The sequence below is a fragment of the Leopardus geoffroyi genome, chromosome B4 (assembly GCF_018350155.1).
Source record: "Leopardus geoffroyi isolate Oge1 chromosome B4, O.geoffroyi_Oge1_pat1.0, whole genome shotgun sequence".
NCBI lineage: Eukaryota > Metazoa > Chordata > Mammalia > Carnivora > Felidae > Leopardus > Leopardus geoffroyi.
Genome location: NC_059341.1, coordinates 92,985,950 through 93,012,625, shown reverse-complemented (window position 1 = coordinate 93,012,625; position 26,676 = coordinate 92,985,950). Strand labels below are relative to the sequence as shown.

Below are 26,676 nucleotides of genomic sequence, written 5' to 3'. Positions count from 1 at the left end.
TTTGGCAGCAGAATCCTTGGGCTTGACATTATTCTGCCTCCAAACTTGTGCTAAGATTTTGAGTGGTTGGGTAAATGGAGGGCCTTCCCCAAAGACATAAAGACAGGAAAAACTCGGGGAAGATGCTGAGGTCAGCCTTAGATATGCTGTGTTTCACATACCTTGGCAGGGGGTCTAGCCAGTGGTTTGATGTAATAGTCTGAAATACAGGGGCATGGACTGGGCTCAGTATACGGATTTTAAAACCAACATGTAAACAATGAGAATGGATGAAGTGACCTAGGAAGTATTTGTTACGGGTATCCCCACTTTTCAAAAGTTAATGTTACGCCGCTGTGCTTTTATGAGAGGCCTACATGAGTACGTGTGCTTACTAACAAAAAGAAACCCCAAGAGGGTTTCTGCTTTTATGAAAAAAAAGCAAAAACAGCATTCAGTGGTTGTTTTGCAGCAGTTAATAGAGGCAGTGCACGCTCCGAGAGTGGCGCCACCAACTCCTTCCCTGGAACCACACCCAGCAGCTCAGCAACAAGCTGCCATAGCTTTGAACTGTGTCTGTGGGCAGATGCGCTTTGTCTCCATTTTCATTCATTCACTCATTCATTCTGTTGGAAAGACGTGTTCAAAGGTGTCAGAAAAGCTGGCAGGTTAGTTTTTGGCTTTGGGAACACTCAGAAATGTTTCCATGTAAGTCAACGATAGTTGCGTCTTCACTTTATGCCATTTCGTCTTATGAAAGCTTTGATAGAAGGCTCAACTTTTGGTAGCAGGGGAAACCTGTGTATATAAGAAGACATGTGGACCGAAAGCCCTAGTGAACAATATTTGAGGGAATCTTGAGATGCAGGGGCCTCATAAGGAAACCCCAGGAGACAGCAGAGTCTTAGAAGCCAAGGCAGCAGGTAGTCTCATGAAGGAAGTGATGAACAGTATTAGTATCCATACATTCAACTAAGAAAAAGAACGAAGGCCATCTTTTGGCCAAAAGAACGAAGGCCATTCGTCTTTTGGCATCTAAGACGTCACTGATAAAGGGACGAAAGCCAGATTAGACTATGTTCAGTGGAAAGGTGGCAAGAAAATTGGGAAAGCAAACCTCATTCTCTATAGATAACAGGATATCTTGTGGAGATGCAATTAAACAAAATGAAGTTTTTAAGATGAGACTTCAGTGTACTTTTGCGGCCAGCAGCTGGAACCAGTAGAAGTGGTGTTGAGAATAAAGGGAAGAAATGAACCAACCTAACCAAAACCTGGGAAAGGCTGGAGAGCACAGGGCTCTGGGAGCTAATGGTTGGTCTTGAGCTAATGGGTAACAACTCAATCTCTGAGATGAGGGTATGAGTGAAGATGGGAATGGATGTGAGAATTTTAGATGGAAGGATGACCTTAATTTTACTGATAAAATTAGACTAATGGTAATCCAGTAGGTATGGAGATGGAAGCTAAGTATAAAACTTAAAGCAAGATTTAGGGAGTGAGCATCCTTAAATGCAAATAATTTTATGAGCGAGCCTTTTAGAAAATCAAACCAGGAGATCAATACTGGGTGGAAAACAGGTTAGGAAGGACTGAGAAAAAAAGTGTGGGAAATACTGCAGGACTCTATGAGGTCAAGATCAGTTTAGAGCCAGTGAGCACAGAATTTGATGGACAGGAAGTTGTAGTTGAAGTAGGATATCTGGGGTTAAGTTCAAATAGCTCTAAATGAAAATAAGCCATATCCTTCAGAATGGTTGGTTGAAATAGTAAAGATGAAAGTTGATAAAAGGAGAGATCATAGGGTTGGTTATCTACATACGTTATGTTAGAAAATAACCAACATTGCTGGTACTTTTATTTGAATACACTTGAAATGGGGAGGGACAAAGGGGACTTGAGGTAGGTGATCCATTTCCCATGGCCCTGGGTGCCAGTGTTAAAAACGGGTAAAATTTTATTCTGGAAAGGGTGAGGGTAGTCATAGAGGATAAAGAGAAAAGATGGAGAGGAGTCAGACACTGGCACTGAGTGAAAAAGTTTCAGAGAAACTTGGCATGTTGATTGAAAAGAACTTGTTTTAGGTAGGAACATCTAATTTTGAGTTATCGTGGAGCATGCAAAGTGACAACTCTTCTACATCCCTTGCCCCAACTTAAAAAACAAAAATCACAACTCAGCTGAGCTTACTATCACAATTGCCTTGAGTGAACGTTCAGCTGTTACATATGGTCATGACTTCTTGCCCATCAAAATGTGATCATAAGTGATATGTTATGGTTGGGCACAAGCAATAGGAGACAGATGTGATTCACTTTCCCTCCATCACAGCAATGGACAGATAGCCTGGTCATACTGCATCCTAGTGAGATGGGAAGGCGACCCCCCATGCTACCTACAGTAGACATGTAGAATAATAAACAGGTTGTCCTAAACTCCCTATTTGGGGGACTCTTCATATTGCAGTATTATTGTATATACTTCTGTCCATTTTATTTCAAACATCCTGACTTCCATTCCAAACTATATTCATTATTTGTTCAGCGTTAGCATTCCTTCTCACCTGTTTATACCAGTAATGTCCTAATTCATCAACAAATGTCTGACCTTCCTTTTAACCCATTCTCTAGCTAATTTTTCAAAAAAATACAAATCTGATCACATGACTGTCTAGCTTGTCAGTCTATGGTTTGTCATCATCCCTGAAATTAAATCCAAACTGTTTACAAGGCCCCCATATAATCTGCCCTTTTTAGCCTCTCATTATTATATTGCCAAGTACAGCCATACTCAGCTTCTGAATATGCCATGTCCCCTTGTCTCTACGCTTTTGCCAGTTCTGTTCCCATTGGAGTACACAGCTTCCTTGGCTTAGGCTTGTTCTGAACCCCAGACCAGGAACCACTGTGATACAAACCATGCACAACCTTGTATTTCCTCTGTTACAACACTAATAGTAATTATGCAGTGTGTTTTCCCTGTAGGTACTGTCTCCACTACCAAGCACATAGTACTAAAAAGTAGGAGGTACCAAGGAAAGGTGGGGGGGGGGGGGGAGGTAATTAGCTTTGCCTCTGATACATTTACAGGAAGGGAAGCATGGTAGTATATTTTATATAAATCTTGACATGTAGAGCTCTGTGAGTAGGGGCTATTGCAGAACACTTATCAGTCAGGGCTCTTATCTGGAGAGCAACGCATGTTCCTCTGATAATCCTTGACTGCATCTTAGAAGACAACTGATGCTGAAACAAATTTCTGAATCTTTTAAATGGCAATTTTGAAGACTCATTTGTCAAGGTTATTCTGGACCTACGCTGTGAACCAATAACCTCATTAATATTTCAGTATCATGTAAAAGGAGAGAAACTCTTATTTTTGCTCATGCCAATTCTCCCAAGTGGTACTTGAAAGAGGACTCACACAGTAGTCTTGTTTCAAAGAACAGGCAACCTTGTGGTCGTTTTTCTGCCACTTGCCTACCACCATCTGTCTTTAAAATCCCATGTGTGGGTATCAAGATTCATACGGAAGCATTTTATTGTCTCCAAACATCAACTAATGCCAGAAAAATAGCAAAAATCTGCTATAGTCAGCTTTTCAAGGTTGAAGTAGATATTGCCTTGGACTTACAAAAAACAGCACTATTCGGCAGGTCTTCACATATTCTAGCTAAATAGGAAATTACCTGTACTGGGAAAGAAATCATTACTTCAATAAGGTAAATTAATCAACTACTCTCTTGAAGAGAAAATTAACAAATCTTATTCTTTTTGTAAGAATTAAGGAAAATGTACCAGTTGCTCATGGCTCCTGTCCCTAAACTTTTGTATACAGTGCATTGGTCCCAAAGCGTTCAAACTGCTTCACGTCCCCTGTATAGTAGCAGCCCCTTTATGTTCGTATTTCTATTAGGTATGCAGAAAGCATTTTACAGCCAGAGAAAAAGTGTGTGTTAAGGGATTTAAGACCACCCATTTCAATCAGAGGCGCGAACAGTATAGAGAGTAGAAACCTATTTTCACTAAATCATGAGACTTGAACTTAACGATTAGGAAGAAAATAGGTTCATCTGAAGTAGTACTTAGGAAGATGAACTGACACAAGAAGGTCTGAAAGCTTCTACAGTTCTCGGTTGGGTTTAGCTGCTAGAAAGAAATCTCTGCCACAATGTTTCTTAATCGGGGCAATTTTGCATACACGGGGGAGGGACATTTGGCAATATCTGGAGACAATTTTGGTAGTCAACACCCGGGGCTGGTGATGGTACTACTGGTATCTAAGTGGGTAGAGGCAAGGGGATATCTTACTGCACAGGGCAGCCCTCATGCTACAGAATTATCTAGTCCAGAATGTCCATTGTGCCAAGGATAAGAAATCCCGGTCTAAAAAAGAACAGGTCTTTCTCCATTGAAATCTAAACCTTGGAGGAAAGCACGGATTTTAGATCTAGAATAAAGAGCCAGGAGTTTATTTCCAGCCCTTTTAGGAAAGCCTAACTAAACTGAGTTCATAGATGGTAATGATTCCAAACAGAATCACACATTTGTGTGTCTTCTAAAAATACTACACTAGGATTATAGTAAGCTACCATCACACACATTTAGCTGCCCTTACCTAAGAAAGCAGTTGGGCTTCTATTAAAAGTGAGATGTCTGTGAAACAAGTAAAACAGCTTTTCAGAATAACAGGGTTATTAGTCCAGGCTATTAAAACATGAGGTTACTATGATGCCATACATTAACCAGTTCTGGAGTACAATTCTTTACATCTGTGTGTGTGTGTGTGTGAGCATTCTAGAATAATATCACTCAATGTCCTTAGTTACTGATAATGGCTAAATACACACTAATTCCAATACTACCTAATCTGGAAAATTTCCAGTTGATAGAATGTAAGCTTTTTCTAAGACCTAAGTGAAAATTCAATTTGCCAAAATCATCAAGAATAATTACTTAAGATCAGAATTAAAAGGTAGGAAGAGGTCAGGGTATTAAGATTCCCTCTAGTAAAAATTTTATTCTATTCTGAAACCTGACACACATTGACATCACAGGGTCTAAATAAAGTAAAACCTGCAATATCCCCTCTAGTAGTTTTAATTGAAGTTGGTTTTTTATGATGCCCAATGAAAAATCCCAATTTCAATTAGAACTTTATAAGCAGAAACGTGTTGCTGATAGATCTCGTCCTAATGTGCAGCACAGGTGTTCACAACATCTTTTCTAGGAATAGGAAAAGAAGTAATTTTACTGTGTATGCTTGAGAAAATGGCCTCCTCTGGTGAGCCCTTTGGGAGCTCGCCACCAAAGACTTCCATAGTGTTCCATATTTACAACCAAAGGTATCAAAGGAAAACTTATCACATTTAAAACCAGAATATCCTTTTCCCAAACAGTAATATGAAGTGTTACTCCATTTTCCATTCTACAGATTAAATAAGATTTTAAAAAGATGGATCTGGGGTGGCATTGCTTGGAAAAACAGGATTCAATTTAAGATAGAGCTAGAATCCAAAACATGCTGAAATTTTTAAGCTCTTTAATATCAAAATATTTACGAAGCATAATATATGTAAAGAATGGCAGTTAACTTTAACAATCTAAATTTTTGGTAAAATTTAATGTGGGCAGAAAATGTTACTTCAACATTTTAATTGTGAAGTATTGCTATATACTTTGTCACGTGGCTGAATAAAGCTCATGGCTTATTAACTAGTGAAATGTTTCACTGACTAGGGATTTTAAATATCTCATTCTTTTGAACTTCAACCATGACTGTATAATCATATTCGTTTGTTGTCCCCAAGCCTGAACGAGGTATAAACAAAAATCACTTAGAAATGGTTAAAATAGATATGCTGGTATGTTATTTACCCAACAAAAATGTAAAAAAAAAAAAAAAAAAAAAAAAAAAAACTGATTTAATTATGGTTACATAAAATTTTTTGTAACTATTCAATCTTTTAAGCATTCTAATTCCCAACGGTCAGAAAGTTTTAGCCATCACTACTGAAGACATGACCACCTTTTCAAAAATTATCATTCAGGGGTGCCTGGGTGGCTCAGTTGGTTAAGCATCCGACTCTTGATTTCAGCTCAGGTAGTGTGATCCCAGAGTCATGGGATCAAGCCCCATGTTGGGTTCTGCGTGGAGCATGGAGCCTGCTTAAGATTCTCTCTCATCTCCTCTCCCCTGCTTACGCTCTCCAAAATTAAAAATTATTCAGTGCTATTGATTTTATATATAAATTTTTAGGTTAGGCCTTGCCATACCAAATTTCCTTTCTGCCTTGGTTTCATAAAATAGCCTCAAAATGCAACCCTGTATTGAACTTTTTTTTTAAAAAGCAGATCTAAACAGTTTATATGTCCTCAAGAAAATCGGCAAACAGCTGTTTTCTATTAACTTGTAGCTCTCCAGAGAAACCTACATATTAAGGAGGTTTTGCTTAATGGTTGCCATAGTAGGTAAAAGACCACTTAGTAGTATGAATGGCAGACTACGACCAGACCCCACAGCTCGCAACCTCGGTTCCAGAATTGGTACATCGCCACTAGAAGTACCAAGTTAATCGGTATGACTCAACATTTAAAATCGGAGTATTCTTCTCTGTTAATTAATTTTGTCATGTATGTAAATATATATATGTGAATATATATATTTTAAAAACTACTAAAACCAGATCTACTAGAAAAAAAGTGTAATCTACTTTCGTATTAAAAGAATTTCAGCTGTTAGAAAAATCAGCCGTCTTCCAAGACAAAAAAAACCATGCATCTTGGAAGTTAAAAAAAAAAAAAAAATCCAATACATGAGAAGTATTTGGATTTAACGTTAGACAATTAACTAAGACAGTCACACAACATATGCATGTCAGTCTCCTATATGGTCCTAGAGCCTGCAGTATTGTAATTTATTGTGAAACCATGTAACCAAATACTTAAATATATCCACAACATCTATACCACGGTAATGCATAGTACATAATATACTAACATCTCAAAATAAATTTCTATTACAGTTTTATGCAAATTATGGTAGAAGATTATCACCTGCCACATTTTGAAATGGCACCAACTTCATGTAACGTTCTAGATTAATGTACTAAAATCCTTACTGGTAATGATGTCTTATGCATTATCATCTGAACATTTGAAATCAAGCTGTTAATCGAATAACCACAGTATGTTATCAATTAAAATCACTGCATATTCAGATGTTAAAGCAGGAAGTTATACAGCAGGAAAAATATTTCTAATTCACAGTTTCAAAAATAAAGGGTGCAGTTTTCAAATATCTGATTGCTTAAATTGGTCGATTTAACAACTGCCTCCTTCAATACATGTAAACTATGTTTGCACAGCATTAGGAGATGTCTTTTATTTCAGAAGTTAGTTCTTACTGTTACAGGAGCACCACAAATTTGAAGGAAGAGGCTACAGTGTGAAATGAGCTCACTGAAGGATATGTTAAATAAAAATTTAACTACAATATAAAGTACTGCAAAGCTTTGCTTCCCCCCAGCACAGACCCTTAATCAGGAAAAGTAGTCAACACTTACCAAATACAATATGTGAATTAGCGCTACAAGAGGGGGGAAAATCTAACTCAACTAAAAGAAAACACTATATTAGCTAACAAACCTGTGACAGCTTCAGAATTTTCCTAAAAATAAAATTCAAAAGCGTACACAGTATTTGTATCCTTCAATAAGGAATGTAGGGATCCAAAGGGAATGAAAGAAACATCTGGCTTTAAAAATTTCTAAGCTGAAACACACGCACACAAATGGGTAACTGAGAAAAACTGAGTACTTAAATATTCAAATTTTAAATGTGTAAGAAAATTTATAATAGAAAAAGTGGCAAACTGTTATTGTGACTTGATTTGCTGAAAACATCTGCAAATTCACACTGGCATTAAGAAAACCAAAGTTTCAAAAATTTACTCCTCTCTCTCTCTTTCTCCAGATATGTTTTCTGTGCAAAAATAAATATCTGAAAATTGCACTAATACAATAATACTATTTTCACTTTTGTTATTATGAATAATCTGCACATGCTGCTTTACAGACAATACATATTTGTAAACTTGCTCATGCAAAATTAGTGTGCACAATAGGGATACTGTTAATCCCCATACTTAAAAAAAAATGAGACCTTATCTTTTTTTAAACTGCCAAACCCTCTGAAACGTAACAAATCTTACACAGATATTCTTGTCTGCCAGCTAAAAATCGATTTATGTTGCTGAAACAAAAAGTTATACGAGAAAAACATGGTTTTCGTCTTGTAAAATTTTTTGATTTTTTTTTTTAAAGAAAAATTATAAAAGAAAGAAATTCATGGTCACAAAATTTCAACATTTTAATCCTAAACATTACAGGGCAAATAGATACTGGACCCTATCTCCATAAATCCTAAATTTTAATTTCCATTTTTTAAATGTTGCCCTAACCACTAAAACATTAGTGGCTTTACAACCTCTGGAGATTGTGGAAATACATGTTTCTGAAATAAATGCTACAAAAACAACAATGGAAGAAAGCCAAACTGTCTCCATGAGAAGAGGGAAAAAAATGGAACATTTTGAAGCCTTAAATACTTCTCTTTCCATGTCTTATGGTTAACCTGTCAATTCAGTGCATCATATGGTCAAAGTAATGGTCCCCGTGTTGAACAAACATCTAACTAGTGTCCATTGATTCCAAGTTAGTAGACGATGAATCTTTTTGGATACTTTCAAAGATGGCCGCCAGCTCAGGGTTAGAACTGATCTGTGACTGGAATTCACTCATCAGTGGACTCTTCTCTGCTTCTGGAATGGTTAGCAATGCTGCTACTGCTCTCATGGCAGATCGCTTCAGTTCATCTTGCTTTTCAAACTCCTGCTTTACTGAATTTGCTTTCACCTGTAACATTGAGTAAATTTATATTTTAGGTTATAAAGACAGCTCCTGAACAAAATTTAAGCATGTAGAAATTTCTGGTAAATAAAGCAAAGCCACTGTCTTATAGGTCCAAAAGATACATTATACCTAAACACAGTTATTTTTAAACTGTTGAGCAGTAGCTCTCTACCTTTGAGGGAACATTTTATACAAAGCCCCCTTATAAAAACAAAATCCAGAGCCCTCATGGTTGAAAACAGAATGGGACCCAGAGCCTTACCTGCTTAAGCAAGTCCTACTCTGGCCTCTAAGAAACTATTCTTCTAGCTACCCTGTTCACTCATTTTTCTTCAAACATGTCATGTACTGCCATGTACTGTGTATTTCTTCTATGAAAAGTCCTGTTTCCTTCTGAATCTAAAAATAATTCTAACTTTTCAAGGTCCATTTTATATGTCATCGTGCTCATATGAAGTTTTCTAGGACTCCCACTCACCACCTCCTCTACCAGAATACACCATTTCCTCCTTTATGGTCTCAGAATCGATACTTCAACACATGATACATATCTATAACATTAAGTAAAAGCTTTTAAGAATGGCATTTAATGGTGCTACGTTTTCTAAAACATCCACATTTAAAAGGTGAACTTTTTAAATTTTTTTTTAAATGTTTGTTTTTGAGAGAAACACAGAGTGTGAGTGGGGAAGGGGCAGAGAGAGAGGAAGACACAGAATCTGAAGTAGGCTCCAGGCTCTGAGCTGTTAGCACAGAGACCAACGCGGGGCTCGAACCCACCAACCTCAAGATCGTGACCTGAGCCAAAGTCGGATGCTTAACTAAGCTACCCAGGAGCCCCTAAAAGATTCACTTTTAAAGCCAACTAATACATAGGGTGTTAGCATGGTTAAATCTGGAAAACTACAGTATGGAATCAACTAGGATTCTTGAATATACCAAGTCTGGCCTAGGGTGATGTCTATCAGTGATTACCTTAGTTGTACATGTGGCACGTAATGGCTCAACAAGTCGGTCCAACCTCTGTAGCACTGCACTTGGACAAAGGGTGGAGAGTCTCACCAACATTAAAAATGTGAGCATCTATTAGAAATTAAAACAAAAAATTTAGACTTTGCATTATTTTCTAAAGACAAAATTCCAAATTCTGACAAAGCTTTTAAGAGGAAATGCATAGCATGTACCATCAAGTTTCATTTTAATGTAATCTGCCATTTGGAATCACATAAATTTGTTTCAAACTTTATTCTGAGGAATATTAATTATGAGCATTAGGCAGATCGACCTTATAATGTGGTCCTAGAGTCCAAAACTAGTAAAGTGGTTCTCAATCCTGGCTGCACATCAGCGCTGGAAAGCTTTAGAAATCTGCCCAACTCCTCAACCCCTTTCCCAGAGATTTTTACTTAACCTGTCAGGATAGGATCACAGATACAGTATTTGTTAAAAAGCCTTGTGTATAACAGAATGGAAACCACTGAACAAGAAAATAACTAGGAGAAAAGCTCTGTAATAAGTTTCCACTGTCTTAGCAGATATTCCTAAAAAAATCAAAAAGGCTGGTTATTCAGTCTTATATTATCCATATATTATATTATCCTTATATTATCCTTATAATATATAGATTATATATATAATATAGATTATATATATTCTATAGATTATATATATTCTATATATCTATATATTATATATAAATATATAGAATATATGTATAGAATATATATTATAATATATTATGTTATCCTTATATTATCCATATAAAGCCCAGTAACTCATAATCTTTTTTTTCTCTTACACTATAAACTACAGAATAAAACAGGAGGATCCTATTACTTCTTTTGGGGTTATCTTCATTGAATTTGGGAGGGTCAGGTTACTACCACATAGGAAACAAGTTGGAATTCTGATAGTATGGCTGAATTACTTTTCAACTACCACTTTTGCCCTGCTTGACTAAAGGGCCTGAAGAAGAGACAATGTTTTTTAAATCACCCTTTTATAGTTCATATTTAAAATGGACATGAGCAAATAAAACAGAGCAGCTAAGGGTATTTCTCTCTAATTTCTACAGATTGCTATGTATATGTGGAAACAGTCCTTCTGTATTATCCTTTAACAATACTTTTGATACTAAGCCTATTATACTGGAAAATAAAAATCCCCCATTCATGTAAGTAAAACAGTTATCATATAGAACAGCTCTAAAGACAGACAAAAGAATTAGCCAAGACACTGATGGAAAACTAAAAAGGAAAAGAAAAAACTCCCTTGAGAAGATTACTGTCCAATATTAAGACAGGCCAAAAAAAAAAAAAAAAAAAAATAGTAGTAGTAGTAGTAGTAGTAATAATTTCACTCCTTATACTCTGAACACCAAAACCTGCCTGGACTCTTCTTTTAAGTAATGGAAAGATCTCTGGTCTATGCATTAAAGCAAGCTGGCATACAGAATTTGAGAATTTTCCATCCATAACTTAGACTTGACTTCCTCCTCCAATGAGGTTTCTGGATTTTCCCTGTAATGTTACACTGTATTACTATTACTTTTGCATATTCTAGTTTATAGTACACTTATTAAATCATGACAAGCAAATCAATTTTTCTTAATACACAGGAGTAAATTGCAAGGGTGAAAGTCACTGTAGCAAAGTCTTCCTCTAAAGCAATTTATAAACAGGCACAAATATCTTACCTTAATATCATAATGGTCCTTCAAACCATCTTCAACATGATTTAGAAATTCAAAGATATCTAGTCTATCAAGACAACTGTCTAAAAGTGTGTACATACACTCAAAAGCTGCCTTTCTAATATCCAGTCCATCATCAACTGTATGCTTAAATGGACCCATTTCTACCTGTTGAAACAAAAAAGAATGTGTGGACATTCTTAAAATGTAAAGGACAAGCTTAGATAAACAGTAATGTAACTAACTTACCTCTCTTATAAGCTCCTTTCTAACTTTTGTTTCATTATAAAGATGTGGCAGAACAGTATCTAGAAGATCCCTTATTAATGACGGTTTATTATGTGCTGCTGAATTGAATGTGACCAAGGCTACTCTTCTTACATTCAAATCTGGGTCTTCCAATGTTTTTAGGAAATCACCTGAAAATTTTAAGAGAAACATCATATAGTCGTGGTAGGCTTAAAATACAATATACATTATATACTTTTTCTAAATGGCTAAGTTTATGTTGATATTATTATTTCTTCCATGCAGGTGACAGAAGGACACGATAAGTGAAATACAGAACTTCTTTTGGCAACAGGTAATCAATTAGACCCACTCACATTCAGACATGATAACCGATTCTTAGCACCATTATATAATGCAGAGGGTATGGAATGAGTGAGCCCCAAAAGTTCTTCAATTACGTTTACAGATACTTAATTTAAAAAAAAGGTAGGTTGCACAGAGAAGTGACGGAACCAGCAGGTATAAAAATATTGCGAATGGTGCACTCAAGAGTTCAAAATTAGTATTTTCACTAAAAGCAACAAAAATAGAAAAAACTGAGTTCAAATAAAATAATTAGCCTGAGACAGATCCGCTGCTTGATAAACTGAACACTATTAACAAGTACACAATTTATCGGATGATAAGGAGACATGCGCCTTCAAAATACTTTTATTTCTATCTTTAATGCCGAATGTAACCTCTTAAGAGGTTAAGAATACAGAAGGAGGAACCTGAAACTCAACACAGAACAAAAAGTAGAAACTGCAAACGTGGGGAAGAAATTATAGTGCAAAGATGTTTGGAGTCACACAGAGGGGGATCCAAATCACTTCATTTGCCAATTTTATGACTTTTGGCAAGGTACTTTAGGCAAGAGCCTCAGTTTCTCAGCTTATAAAATGCGCATTGCAAACCTTTTAAGACTACATGAGTAGAATAAGCTGCATGTACACTGTTGAATAGTCTGGGACATACCTGGTATTCTTATGGAGCTACCATTCTTCATTATGCAGTCTCAACCCTATAATCAGCAATCTTTTGAAATACATGGGGAAAAAGAGCAGTGCCAACATTTGACTGTATCACAACAGCAATTTGAAAAAATGGAAAGGAAGTAATACTTCAGACACCATACACTGGGGGGCAAACTCAAGGCTGACCCCCCAGGAAACTTCTGATTACAAAAAAGTTCAGGAGATACCTTGGATTCAAAAAGAATTCAAATACACCAGACTAAATCTCCTCATCCCTCTCTTTGCTTAGAATTACTAAGACAGTAAATGAGAATAATACTTTATTCTAATTATCTGCTTTCAGAAAAGCATCTAAAATATTGCTATTATTATGGACAAACGATGACATGGACTAGGATCAAAGATCCCCAAATCTTCAGTTTAAAAATTATAATTTTTAAAAAGCTTCCTAGGTGGTTCTGATGTTCATATTAGTCACAAATAATACTAAACTAGATCATAATTCAAAGAGAATGACAATCATCTGATCAAATAACTACACCAACGATACACAATAGTTGACTTGTCAACTTGGAAATATGTCTCTAGAGATGTGGCGCAGGATTCTTTGTCCTATCTTGTACAACACAAAAAATGTCAACAAATATATCAAAGCAAAAAAACAGGTGAGGAGAACAAAGGCAAGAATCTTCCAATACAGACCTTCTTTAAATTATTTCTAGGTCCCAGCGATAGCATCCATTTATCCCTGCATCCCTCTTATTAACTGGTAATCCATTTCTTAACTGAAAATCCATTTTCATTTTTATTTAATCCAAGTTAGTTAACATGTAGTGTAATCATGGTTTCAGGAGTAGAATTTAGTGATTCATCACTTACATATAACACCCAGTGCTCATCCCAACAAGTGCCCTCCTTCATGCCCATCACTCAGCCCATCTCCCCACCCAGTACCCCTCCAGCAACCCTCAGTTTGTTCTCTGTATTTAAGAGTCTCTTATGATTTGCCTCCCTGTTTTAACCTTATTTTTCCTTCCCTTCCCTATGTTCATCTGTTTTCTTAAATTCCACATGAGTGAAATCATGATATTCATCTTGCTCTGATTTATCTCTTAGCGTAATACATTCTAGTTCCATCCATGTTGTTACAAATGACAAGATTTCCTTCTTTTTGGTCACCAGGTAATCCACTGCAATTCTTTTAAATTGTGTTTTTTCCCTTTGTTGGCCTACTGCACAATGGCATGAAACTACAAAGCTTCTTTGTCATATCCCTCTATTCTCTCTGCTGTTATTGTCATTGCTCTGTTTCCAAGAAAACACCAAACTAAGTTCTAAAGGTTTTTAGTTTTACCAACTCTAAGAAAATTGATGATGATGAAATCAACACAAGAAATTATAAAATCATCACCAATAATCCTAGAAGCTAATTCTTGACGTCACAGAAAGAGACAGCCCTAGTCTTTCTTGGCTTAGTTCTACCAGACTCAGTTTTTTATTCTTCCACCGTTTCCACCTTACATATGAAGTCTTCACAGATCTCCCTGGGAGCTGGAGGGTTTACAAGTAATAACAGAAAACCGGGGCTCCCACAGATAAAGCAAGAACCAAATATGTAGTTGACTCTGAAGCACATCCTAGTGTTATTTACCAATTTCAGTGATTTGCAAAATTATCTGGTAACAACTGCAAACTGAGGGATGATAGATAATCACACATTATCAATTATCTTTTTAATGAAATAATTACCAGACCCTTAAAAGCATTTTAGTTCCTTGGTAGTATTTTTGGCTACTGAAATTATTAATCAGTATGTTCATCTTTGTTTCCACTTACCTATGCAGTTCTTTAACAATGGATCAATAGGTTGCGGATGATCAGAAATAGTAAACTTCACAGCTGTAACCACAGAGCTTCGGGCATACGATGAGCCTAATTAAAAATAAATTTTAAGTCTACTGGTATGTAAATTCACTAAAATCCACGGGCATCTTTATCATTTTCAAACCACTTTCAACTAATACCAGTGTCTTCAATTCCTTAAAATTCTCTTTGGTCCAGAGGGGTGACACTTACTGTTCTCAGGGAAGCAAAGTTTTACTCGTAAACTATAATCCCATTAGGTTTCAAAAGAAATAATGTCTTCTGGGAAGGAGAAGGGCTGAAAGAACAGCAGTGGGGGATCTAAGCCCTCACAAAAGGGAAGTGTTTAAACCCACAATTTCTTAAAAAAGCAGTTTCTAAAAAAAGCAATGGCTATTATTATCCCCTATTTGGTCGAAAGGAGTTGACACTGGTAATCTGAAAATAAAACTCTCCTAGGTTCTTTCCTTTGAGCTAAATTCATTAATTTTAGTATTATAATTAGTACTACCAAGCTCCTTAGGAGACGTTAATTCAACAAACATCTGTCTTTTCCACAATTTTAAGATTAAAAAGTAGCACTGAAACATAATGAACACTGGAAATTAGAACAGATTCATTTAACCGTTATCTTATTATTCTATCTTTTTAAACAACAAAATGTCACTTGAATATGGCAATAGGTTCTACATATAACACAAGATTGTTTTAGCTTCTGCATTAGGCATCTTTCAAGGTTACCAACTGCTAATAAAATTTTAAGTAAGAAAATCTAGGTACCCACCTGATATCAAATACCCCTTAAGCCGTGGAAGGAGAGTTTCTGGATCAATTAGAGTGAGTTTCCCTAGACATTCAGCAACAACATTTCTGGTTCCTTCTTCTGCACACTCACAGTGCTTTAGCAATAAGGCCCAGATATTTTCAACATATGGTTTAAGGCCCACCACTGATGCAGAGCTAATAATTTCCTTCAAGGAATGAAGCAGAAGATACTGCCTTTTGGGTTGACTGGTTATTTCTTGTAAGACAAATGGCAGATACTCAGGAAGGTTGCCCACGCTAATGCTGCCTAGTGCATAGGAGGCGGCTGATTTAACTTCTTCACTAGGAGATGAAAAGGCTTCTAATATTACAGATTTTAGTTCCAGCTGCCCACTTAAGTCAATATGATGCCCAACTTCTCCAAGAGAAAGCAGAGCTAAGAGACGAATGGAATCTGTAGACCTTGAGTTCTTAACATCTTGAATAAATTGACCTACTACGGCTGGTCCTTCTTTAGGGCATGCTCGAGTAAGGGCAGCTACACATTTGGCAATAGAATAGTAAGACTGCTTGTGAGTAAGAGCTGTGCTCTGAGAATAAACTGGACCAGTCAGCATGCGCAACAAATCCATGTAGCCTAGATTATTTGTTCCAGTGACAACCAGAGCTTGGAAAAAGTCTAGCATGGCGCTAAGAGCTCCCCCCTGCAATAAAGGTGATCTCACAAGTCCAATAAGTTCATTGAGAATGGATCCACTTATTTTTGAAAGGGAGGAGGGATACACTTTCGCCAGTGTGGTAAGAAAACTGATAGCCATCTGTGAAACATGCATATCGCTTTCGCTGATAAGAGGTGGGAGCTCATCTAGAACTGCATCTATCATGGCAGCTGTCAAGCTGTCACTATAGTTTTTAATTAGAATATCTAGAGCAGAAAGGGTACCCAGTTTCAAAGCTCTCTGGTTTTTCCTGAGAAATGAAGCAAGGATAGGAACCCCTTCTCCCAGGACAGGCCTCAAATCTATCTTCAAAGGCGACCCAGCAATCAGTGTCAACGCCTTCACTGTGGTTAACCGGGTAATTTCATTCTTTAGTCTCTCCAAGAAAATCTGAAGCGTATTAGGCAAATCAGAACCCAAATTGTCTCCAAGGTTGCAAATAATTTGCCCCATACAAGAAATAGCCCTTTCCTTGACTTCCTGATCAATGTCGGCTGCTTTTAACCTCTTAATGGTGCAGGTAAATAGATCTTTGATATAAGGAGTTGCATCAAACGAGGAAGGCTGATCTAAAGGACGAATTACTTTGACAAGCTGTTGGGTAACAAGAAGTGCTTCAGATGTAATCTTGTAAAATGGGTCTCCGACACAAGCCACCACTGGAGGGACCAAAGCCTGAACGTGAGGATGGAAGACTTGAGGAGAGTGGTTACAGAGGATTACATACAGACACGACAGAGCATCAATCTTCAAATTTGATGAACTTGATTTATCATTCAGTGAGAAAATGATTCCTAAAAAGCCAACAAAAAAAAAGTCCAATAATTCTTAGTTTCATGAAAGAAAAAAATTAAAACCTAATCCCTAAAATATTACTAAAGTTCCCACTTCGTCATACTATCTCTAAAGTAGTAGAGACTCCACAATCTATGATAAATAGGACAGCCAAGAAAGTTACAGTAAGGTTTTAAACTTTGTACTTGAAAGTTTCTAACTTGAGTTCAAGATGGTTGTACGTGCAAATTAAGTTGTCACAAATTACGCTTTTGAAGGAAACAACGATTTAAGCTTATCAAAGACTTAATAGTCTGTGATAAGTCCCCAAAGTGATTTATCTTTCATACCTGGTACAAGTACAGGAATGTGTTGCGTTAGGGCTCCAGGTAGTACATTCACCAGTTCAGTTAACATGTTAAAACAACACTGCCGGGTCTTGACACTTTTTTCTTTCATCTGTTTGTGCAGAGCTTTAACAATGTTGGGAACCTGTAATTATCACACACTCATTAGCTATTGGTATTTCCTCAGTACACTTACCACAAATTATAGGGGACGGGGAGAATGAACAGTTTATCTTTTTTTGTCAAATTCCTAATTCCGCTATCTACTAACAAGATTGTCTGATGCAGCTTTTGTTGTACCTACTACATTTGTTTTCTTTGAACTGTATTTGCTTTATACTGATAACAGAGAAAAGCTAGCATTAGCTCTCTAACAGAGCAACAAGTCTTCCTTAATTTTTGATTCTGAAATACATAAGACTAAGTAGAAATCTAACCAAATAGTAAATTTTCAACCAAAATTTTAGCAACATAATTTATAAATGGCTTTTTGAACAAAAATAGCACAGATACGCATTAAACGAAAAGGGACAAATTATGGAAAATAAACCATTAAACAGGTCTTTATTTTTGCTTTTAGTTTGCTCTCACAATGAAATAAGACCTCACTTCAAAATATAGCTACATGCAGCAAGTTTATGATTCAAAGACATCTGCTTCTAAACTTTCTACCGTTTTGTTAGCTGGTAAAACATAAATAGGGTATTTGGGTGGGAGGATACATACAGACACATACCATGTTGAAGAGTGATCTGAGGGCTAGAGACAAAAGACGACAACCTGATTTGTCAAACCATCAGAATGTCCCATGATTTTACCTGACTTCTATACATTTATTTAATGGCTGTGTCCTCCATACACTTTATCTCGTTTCCTTCTACAGTGCATTCTTCAATGTTCACCTTTAAGTTCACCAGGAATTTTCTGTTAATTTGTACTACTTGAAAGCAAGAGACATACGGTATGTACATCTCCCATAGTTTCGTTGTTCAGTCCCTCTCAACATCTGTTTTGTAATTTATAAAAATGAACCAATGTGTACACCATTGGGCCGCTGTAGGGATTAAATACAAGATAGGAAAATGCCTAGTGTGCACCAAACATTCAATAGGAGCTATCTAGCTCTGATCTTTAGAATCTTAGAGATGTCCTAAAGTGAAAAATATCAATGCCAGCTCTTATTAATAAAAATCCGTACGTACTTACTATGTACTAGGCACTACACTAAATGTTTACATAGATCATCTCATCTCTTACTTCCCTGGGTAGACAATTCTAAGTAAACCATTACTACGCGTGAGAAAAGTGAGGTTTAAAAAAATAACTACCTTGTCCAGGATCATGCAGCTAAATTAGAGCTGTGGAGTCACACTACTTGTGTTCATACTTTGCTTCACTCCTAAGATTCCTCTGTTAACATCAGAGATAATTTTACTGAATCTTAAAATTATTTTAATATTGCTTATCTAATAAATCAAGAATACCTCAATCAGGATAAACTATAAGTGACATAGCATGAATGAGTATACATAAACTCCTATAGAAGTATATCCCAGAACTCTGCTTCTCTGAAGATGTTCTGACACTCACATTTCCATATAAAAACCCAATTTTACAAGATCATACTTATGAACATGACTTTCAATCATACTTTTAATTTTTTTTTTTTTTAATGTTTATTTATTTTTGAGACAGAGAGAGACAGAGGATGAACGGGGGACGGTCAGAGAGAGGGAGGCAAAGAATCCGAAACAGGCTCCAGGCTCTGAGCTGTCAGCACAGAGCCTGACGCGCTGACGCGGGGCTCGAAGTCACGGACCGCGAGATCATGACCTGAGCCGAAGTCGGCTGCTTAACCGACTGAGCCACCCAGGCGCCCCTCAATCATACTTTTAAACTGACCTGACTCTGAAGCATTGTCAGAGGTGTTTCTCCCTGCTCCATAGCATCAGGGTCACACAGCCAACTTTGTACAGGACGAGTTTGCTTCAAAAGAGAAAGGTAGGCATGAAAAACATCTGCCTTTACATTCTCTTCACGCTCTTTAAATCTCGATATCAGTGCAGGAGAGACAGTCTTGTAGAATTCTGGAAGCATTTCATGCCTTGTGCTAACTACAGCATCCAAGCACTTAGCGGCCGCACGTCTCACTTTCCAGCTCATGTCGTCATCATCGCTGTATTCGTCGTCACTCCCTAGAGAGAAGTTTTAATGTTAACAGGTAAGAAAAGTTTATCATTTAATACAGAAAGTGAATCGATATTCAAACTAAGACAGTTTTAAAACTTTTCACTTAAGTACAGCAAGTCTTAAAAGAGCAAGTACTTAACAGATAGAAATTATACCAAGTTACATATAAATTAACCTCTAAAGAAAATAATCGTAATTGTTTTTAACTTGTTAATCATCTTCTCACTTATTACGGGTAATGAGCAGCTTAAATCATTTACATCATTTTTAAATTATTAACACATGAAACTTGTAAAACATAAATCTCTCATCCCAACCTTTTAAACAGTATGTTTACTTACTTGACACTATAGGAAAAGCAATCAATCAATCACAGAAGGCGTTAATAAGATAAACCAGCAAATATGATTTGTGACTATAGATGATATATTAAAAAGCATGGTTACAATCCTAGGACATGCTGTAGACTAATTTTCTGGGGAGAGAAAGAATCCTGACTGACATCAGCTTTCTTTGAGATTACAAGGGTTTTCACTACATTTAATGATGGGCTTTTAGGAAAAAATATGTGTATTTTCAACCTTTCAACGTATTCTCATGACAGTTTAAAAACACAATACTTCCTCAATTACAAGAAAATCCTTCTAACAACAAAGCACCATCTTCTCCAAATTCCTGTTAAACCTTAAAACAATAAGCATTCCAAGTATAAGCATTATCAACTCCACCTCACTTATGTATGCTTCATTACATACATATGTAATGTGTGTGAAATCTCTGAAAATTATTTCCTTCCAACACTATCAGACTGAATCAGTTGGGCAACATAAAGTCAGGAGGATGGCAAAAATGCTAGCAGTTCTTAGAACAGTCTAAAATTAACAATAATTTTGTTATTAGATAAGATTATAGCCCTGACACGCTGATTCCTCAGTGGGGGGAAAAGATGTCATCTCTTCACTGGCTTATATTCCAATTAGCTTAATGACAGCTAAATGTGGCCAGCTATGCCTTACAAAATCCTAGGATTATATTAAAGTTTTGTTTACTTAATCTCATTTTGGCATATTATAGGAAAACCTAACCAAATACTACTAAACCCAAGGCATATGACTTATTTGCAAATACATACTTGAAAATTAAAAGGTACTATATCAAAATAGATTATTTAAAAGCAAACAAATAAATGAAGTTTTCCCCATGGCAACCCATGTGAATTATTTTGTAGAAATATACTTTATTGGAAAAAAAGGGTTATTAAAACATTAAATATCCTAATCACTGAAATTATGGTGCTTTTATGTTATAGTAACACTATGGTGCAAAGACAGTCATTAGGTATAACCCATGAAAACTGATGTAACAGCTAAAGGACTTGGTTAGTTATTCAACATAAGTACCTGGCACACTAAAAACCAACAATCAAAACTTGGAAGATATTGCTACTGCTTTTTTCAAAGGATATTCTATTATAATCCCTTCATTAATACAACACATTTACTGAGTGCCTACTGTGTGTCAAGCACTACCCTAGGCACTGGGATAAAGCAGTCAACAGAGAGACTAAAACTCTCTGTCTTCATGAAACTTACATCCTAGATGTGGAAAATAATTACAATATGTCAAAAGGGATTAAATGCAATGAAAATAAAAACACTGAGAAAGAATAAATAAAGAGGAAAGCCCGGAGATGAGAGACTGAATGAGGGGGGTATACAAGAAAAAGTAATTATGTATAACCTCAAAGTTTTTGGCCTGAGAGACTAAGATGAGATGGAAAAGGCTAAAGAATAAACTGGTTAGGCAGGAGATAGGGGAAAAGTGGGGAGAAGATATTTTATACATCTAAGCAGTGAATCAATTAAGCAGATGTATACATGAACTTAAAAGTCACAGGAAAGATCTGGAATAAAGAAAAATTTGGGTTTTCAGCATAATGATATTAAATGACATTTAAGGATATTAAACCTAGGAGACTAGGTAAGATTAACAAGAATATGAGTTCACAGAGAAGTCTAAGCCCTGGAATACTCTGAAGTTTAGTGGTCAGGATTATGAAGAGCAACCAGCACAGAGACTGAAAAGGGATAATCACAAAAACAGGACTACACCCAGGAGAGTGTGGTACCCTGGAAGTTCAAGAAACACTGCCGAACTTAGTAACAGGCAAACATTTGAGATCGCTGGTGATCCTGTCCATCACTGAAGACTAGATTTAAGAGAGAAGAAAAAAGGAACTGGAGAGCGTTCTTTTCAGTTCGGTTGTAAGAGACACTGGGCATTAGCTGCCCGTGTAATATTGGGTTAAGAGAGATTTTTTTTTTTATAGTCGCTTGTTGTTTTAAGACAAATGAAATTATAGACTTAAGAGGACATAAATTCAAAAATCGAAAGTATGAAAACTATCATGAAATCCACCAACCCATATACCACATAACTTGCCTATTTAATTATCTCCACTATGATTCTTTTAATACTAGCAGAAACAACTTAACACAAACATCTATGTTCCTACAAGTGCTATCCCTTTCCAGAGTAAATACTACAAATCAGCATGAGGACATCAATCTTAGGAGCCTGAGAAACGTCTAGATTATTTATGAAAGTTAAACGGAGCCTCAAACAATATTTAGGATTTTTCATGAAAGTATGTATACAACCAGCCAAACAACTGAATATGTATATCTACATCACAGTTTAAAATAACATTCATTTCCCTCCTTACAAAATCTTTGTAGAAATTTGAATAAATAAAAACAAAACAAAACACACACACACACAAAACACAAGTATCGTTTATATTGCTAGCTAAGGGAAAAATACTAACATCTTTTTTTTCTGTATATTAAAAAAAAATAAAACTGGGACATAACTTTGTCCCACTTTTTCACAAAGCTTATTAATAAGTGCCTTAATATTTTTCTAAAACAGGACTCTGAAAATGTTGTATAGCAGTTTAATACATAGATGCCCCATAATTTATTTAATCAACTTGCTATTGTTGAATACTGAGGTCATTTCCACTTTCACTATTATAAATAAATGGTACAATTTGGGGTTAAGAATCCTCTCCATCTAGGGGCGCCTGGGTGGCGCAGTCGGTTAAGCGTCCGACTTCAGCCAGGTCACGATCTCACGGTCCGTGAGTTCGAGCCCCGCGTCGGGCTCTGGGCTGATGGCTCAGACCCTGGAGCCTGTTTCCGATTCTGTGTTTCCCTCTCTCTCTACCCCTCCCCCGTTCATGCTCTGTCTCTCTCTGTCCCAAAAATAAATAAACGTTGAAAAAAAAAATTTTTTTTTTTTAAATAAAAAAATAAAAATAAAATAAAAAAAAAGAATCCTCTCCATCTATAACACTGGCTCTTTGATGAAAATTTAACACATTGCTTCTATATAATTTGAAATACCTTGGTCATCATCATCACCACCGTCTGCATCCATGGCATTTTCATCTTCATCTTCATCATCATAATTATAATTTGGATCATAGGTAAGATATTTAAGACAAATATTTATAATGGTAGAAACATGAGGATATACTTCCTTAGGACATCTGAAGAAAAAAAATAAAAGCTGCCTTGAATAACTATTTTTCCCCTTCATTTACTATCTGACACATTTTGCTTTATTACCAGATTTCTTTCTTCCCTTTAACGTAGCACAGAAAAAGTGGTTCTTAGCCTTTTCAATAGCAATGACTCGACATATTTTAAAATATTTACTTTTCAAATGACACTTAATTTTAAGATGAACTTTTCCCCCTCGCATTTTCACATCTCTGAAATCAGGATGATTCTTACAATAAATGATATACTGTGGTTAATTTAGGGTGGAATAGAAATCTGTATATTTATGTCTATCTTCTGAACATATGACTAGAAGACCAAGCCTAAGTGAACATGCTCTTCAGCAACTAGGACTGTTTGTAAAAATGCCAGTGCACACTCTTCTAGGCTAGGTCTTCTAGCTATATGCTATACGTTCTAGCTCTGGCTATATGTTCTGAGACAGAACACAGAAATGCCCCACAATAAAGGAATAATTAAAAGAACAGAAACAAATCCCACAATTTCTGATTTTAAAAATTTGGTATGGGGGCGCCTGGGTGGCCCAGTTGGTTAAGCATCCGACTTCGGTTCAGGTCATGATCTCACGGTTGATGAGTTCGAGCCCCGCGTCGGGCTCTGTGCGGACAGCTCGGAGCCTGGTGCCCGCTTCGGATTCTGTGTCTCCCTCTCTCTCTCTGCCCCTCCCCTACCCATGCTCTGTCTCTCAAAAATAAACATAAAAAAAAAAAAAATTTGGTATGACCATGAAGCTGCTTCTCAAAACCATGAGTGGGACAAAGGATTATTGCAGATAACAAGTGAAGTCTCAAGACACTGTGCTACCAAACTTAATTCTCACCAAAGGCAAAAAAAAAAAAAAAAAAAAAAAAAAAAAAAATCTGCTACTTAGCCAGTATGGCCTTCTAGCACATAAATGCAGATTTTATTATTAGAACCAAGGTTTCCAAATTGAGATCCCCTGTCCTAGCAAAATGGAGGTGATAAACCTCAACAATTGCTGAAAAGATATAAAATTCACTATTGATTTTTGGCCAGATAATTAATTTACCCTAATGCCCTTTAGGATAGTAACCACATTATCAAATTAAACCAAAAGACAACGATAAATGACTTTCTAAGTTCAAGTCCTAAGAATGAAATGGAAACATTTCAAAATAAAGACTGTATTCTGAAATATAAGATGATATCCACTTCAAATACTATATGATCAGCTTAATAATTTAATCAAGATACATCTGAAATCCAAAACTCAAATCCTGACTGTCAAAACAATCCATTTCTCCACACCCACCTAACCTAGAGCGTAATTATTACTCTAAGGGAACATTTTTATTTGAAAAACAGAGATCTTAAGACTTACCTTCTCACAAATGACTCAAAGGCTTGAATGCAATACTCTCTTAGTTCATCGTCATCTACATTACAAAATTTTACCACCAAAGGAATTATCTTCTCAAGGTATTCACCTAAGAAAAGCATATTGGTTCTTAAAAATATTCATTTTTTTCTTTAAAGAAAATTTTAAAGTATTTAAATATTTCTTACCTATTCTATGACCAGCTTGCCTACTAATTGCAGCAATACATTGTATGTAGGTCCTTGTTGTTGACATGGAATCATTTTTGGACAATTCTGACAACAGATGTTCAATAAGATCTACAAAAACTATATTTCCACAGCTCATAACCAGATGGCCAAGAGCAATAATGGTTCTTTTCCTCACTGCAAGTCTAGGGCTGGTCAACTGGGGGAGCAGACAGGTCAGAATTGAAGGATGGAAATTAACAAGAAGTCCTCCTTGCCTTAAAATAAAAAAGAAAACAATAAATAAATTCAAGATGTTTGAGCACTACTTAAATATCTGGCCTCTGACCCCAATGTAGTCAAAGAGTAAAAATGTTAGAAGGCACTAATTCAAATTCAGAATTCAAGTAAAACTAAATTCTTACTCTACCAACCCAACTAAAAAGTTAAGTAAATACAGTTTTGAAATTTGTATCCCAAAATTCCTTCTGCAATCTAGAACTGTATCCCTATCCAACCAACAAGCTTGAGAATACATGAAAAAACCAATGGTCTTGTCCCTTTCTCCCCCTCCCAGATTTCTAATTGTTTTCTCTATTAATAGCTTTTTCTCTATTATAGCTTTTTGGGAGTTCACAACACTCAAAATCTCAGCATCTCTTGACTATCCCTGCGGCCTTCCTCAACACATCTATATACAAAGTTGCATTGATCTTGTTGATTCAACCCTCTCTTCTAAATCATTTCACATGGGCAGTTCAGGGAGTCAATAGCAGTTAAGCATCTATGTGCCAGGACACTGCAACTGATCCAGTCACAGGACAAGAAGTCTAACTGAATAGTTCCTACTTAACCAAATTAAGTATAAATCCTTCACCCTCTTCAACATAACCACAACCTATGAAAATGATTTCCTACTACTCTTCTATTCATTTCATATATGATGGAAAACAAGAATACAATGTTTCCCAACTCCAAGATTACTTAATGCTAATATATTCTAAGCCTGGGCACATACACCAGTGTCCTATCCATTCTTCAAAATTAAATTCAAATGCCAGTCTTTCTTGGAATCGTCCATTTTAAACCCAAAAATACACTTAATAGTTTCAGTATTTAGTCTCATTCAATCTTACATTGTAGTCATTTTTGTCCTTATCTCCTATAGTACCACATAAGCTCTTGTGTGTGCCAGGATGACCACTCTTACCTTTCACTATAAGTATGTACCAGACGAAGGCATTTGATTATTTTCAAGTTGCAGTGGATCAGGCAAAAACAATATACAATGAAGACATAATGATTTGGAGAATTAGGGACAAAATGAAATTGACAGGTCTTTTAAGGTATATTCCCCCTAAGAGTTGCTTAGATCTTCCTATCTTCCCAAGTTTGACCTCCAGATGAAAGCAAACACAGAACAAATGTACAAAGTCAAGCTCCCTCCTCCCAAAACATGCAGTATAATCATGGGTGCTAAAATGTATACCAGCATGATTTTAACTGGAAAATTTGTTACTTCTACCCACACAACTCTTATCTAAATAGATCATTATATTCAAAATATAAGAGTAAAAAACTAAATATAAAAACTGTGATGAAACATTCAAATGACAAATTTTATTACTTTTCAAAACTACAAAAAATGCTTGCTGTGCAGGATTACATGATAAATAATTAGCTTATTTCTCCTCTTACCCCTAACCACATATCTATAAAACAGCCACAATTTAAATATGAACAATTAAAAAATAACAATATTAAAAATAAACAAACATGAACAATTTTAGGCCAAATTTTATTTTTATCAAAAGGCGTTTTAATAAATGCACAGTTTTTGTATTACAAGTAATATAAATCACAGGCATGTTTACCTGCTCAACATATCAGCCATAATATCCAAAGCTTCTAGCTGAACAGAGACATCTTCCTGCTTTGCTATTGCACTGGTAAGACGTCCAGTAATCTTTTTACATACATTAGCAGCTAATGCAGAGCCTGCATAAATAATAAACCAATTATAATTTCAAGGCAAGTAAGTATGTTGATTCCACCTTGTATTTATGGTGGTTACCAGATATTCAACAACTCAAAAC

The 26,676-nt window shown here is 36.0% G+C and overlaps 1 protein-coding gene and 1 long non-coding RNA gene across 4 annotated transcripts in view; one reads left to right on the top strand and one right to left on the bottom strand.

Moving 5' to 3' along the window:
- Positions 1-26,676, top strand: part of LOC123591443 — a 207,057-nt gene that overhangs the window by 161,962 nt on the left and 18,419 nt on the right. Inside the window, exons 10-11 of one of the 2 annotated variants that reach the window (XR_006709322.1) lie at positions 12,117-12,165; positions 18,181-18,258. This is a non-coding gene — a long non-coding RNA (uncharacterized LOC123591443). The remainder of the gene's footprint in view (positions 1-12,116; positions 12,166-18,180; positions 18,259-26,676) is intronic. The other variant, XR_006709324.1, reaches the window with a different exon arrangement.
- The window catches only part of CAND1 (cullin associated and neddylation dissociated 1), a 43,441-nt gene continuing 24,101 nt past the window's right edge, over positions 7,337-26,676 (bottom strand). For both annotated transcript variants that reach the window (XM_045465764.1, XM_045465765.1), the window contains 12 exons: positions 26,455-26,578; positions 24,602-24,858; positions 24,417-24,522; positions 22,895-23,040; positions 19,200-19,492; positions 17,301-17,442; positions 15,477-16,970; positions 14,666-14,761; positions 11,832-12,001; positions 11,586-11,750; positions 9,866-9,973; positions 7,337-8,893 (listed from right to left, as the gene is read on the bottom strand). In XM_045465764.1, coding sequence (XP_045321720.1) covers positions 8,669-8,893; positions 9,866-9,973; positions 11,586-11,750; positions 11,832-12,001; positions 14,666-14,761; positions 15,477-16,970; positions 17,301-17,442; positions 19,200-19,492; positions 22,895-23,040; positions 24,417-24,522; positions 24,602-24,858; positions 26,455-26,578 — 3,326 coding nt within the window. In that variant the 3' untranslated portion in view covers positions 7,337-8,668. The remainder of the gene's footprint in view (positions 8,894-9,865; positions 9,974-11,585; positions 11,751-11,831; positions 12,002-14,665; positions 14,762-15,476; positions 16,971-17,300; positions 17,443-19,199; positions 19,493-22,894; positions 23,041-24,416; positions 24,523-24,601; positions 24,859-26,454; positions 26,579-26,676) is intronic.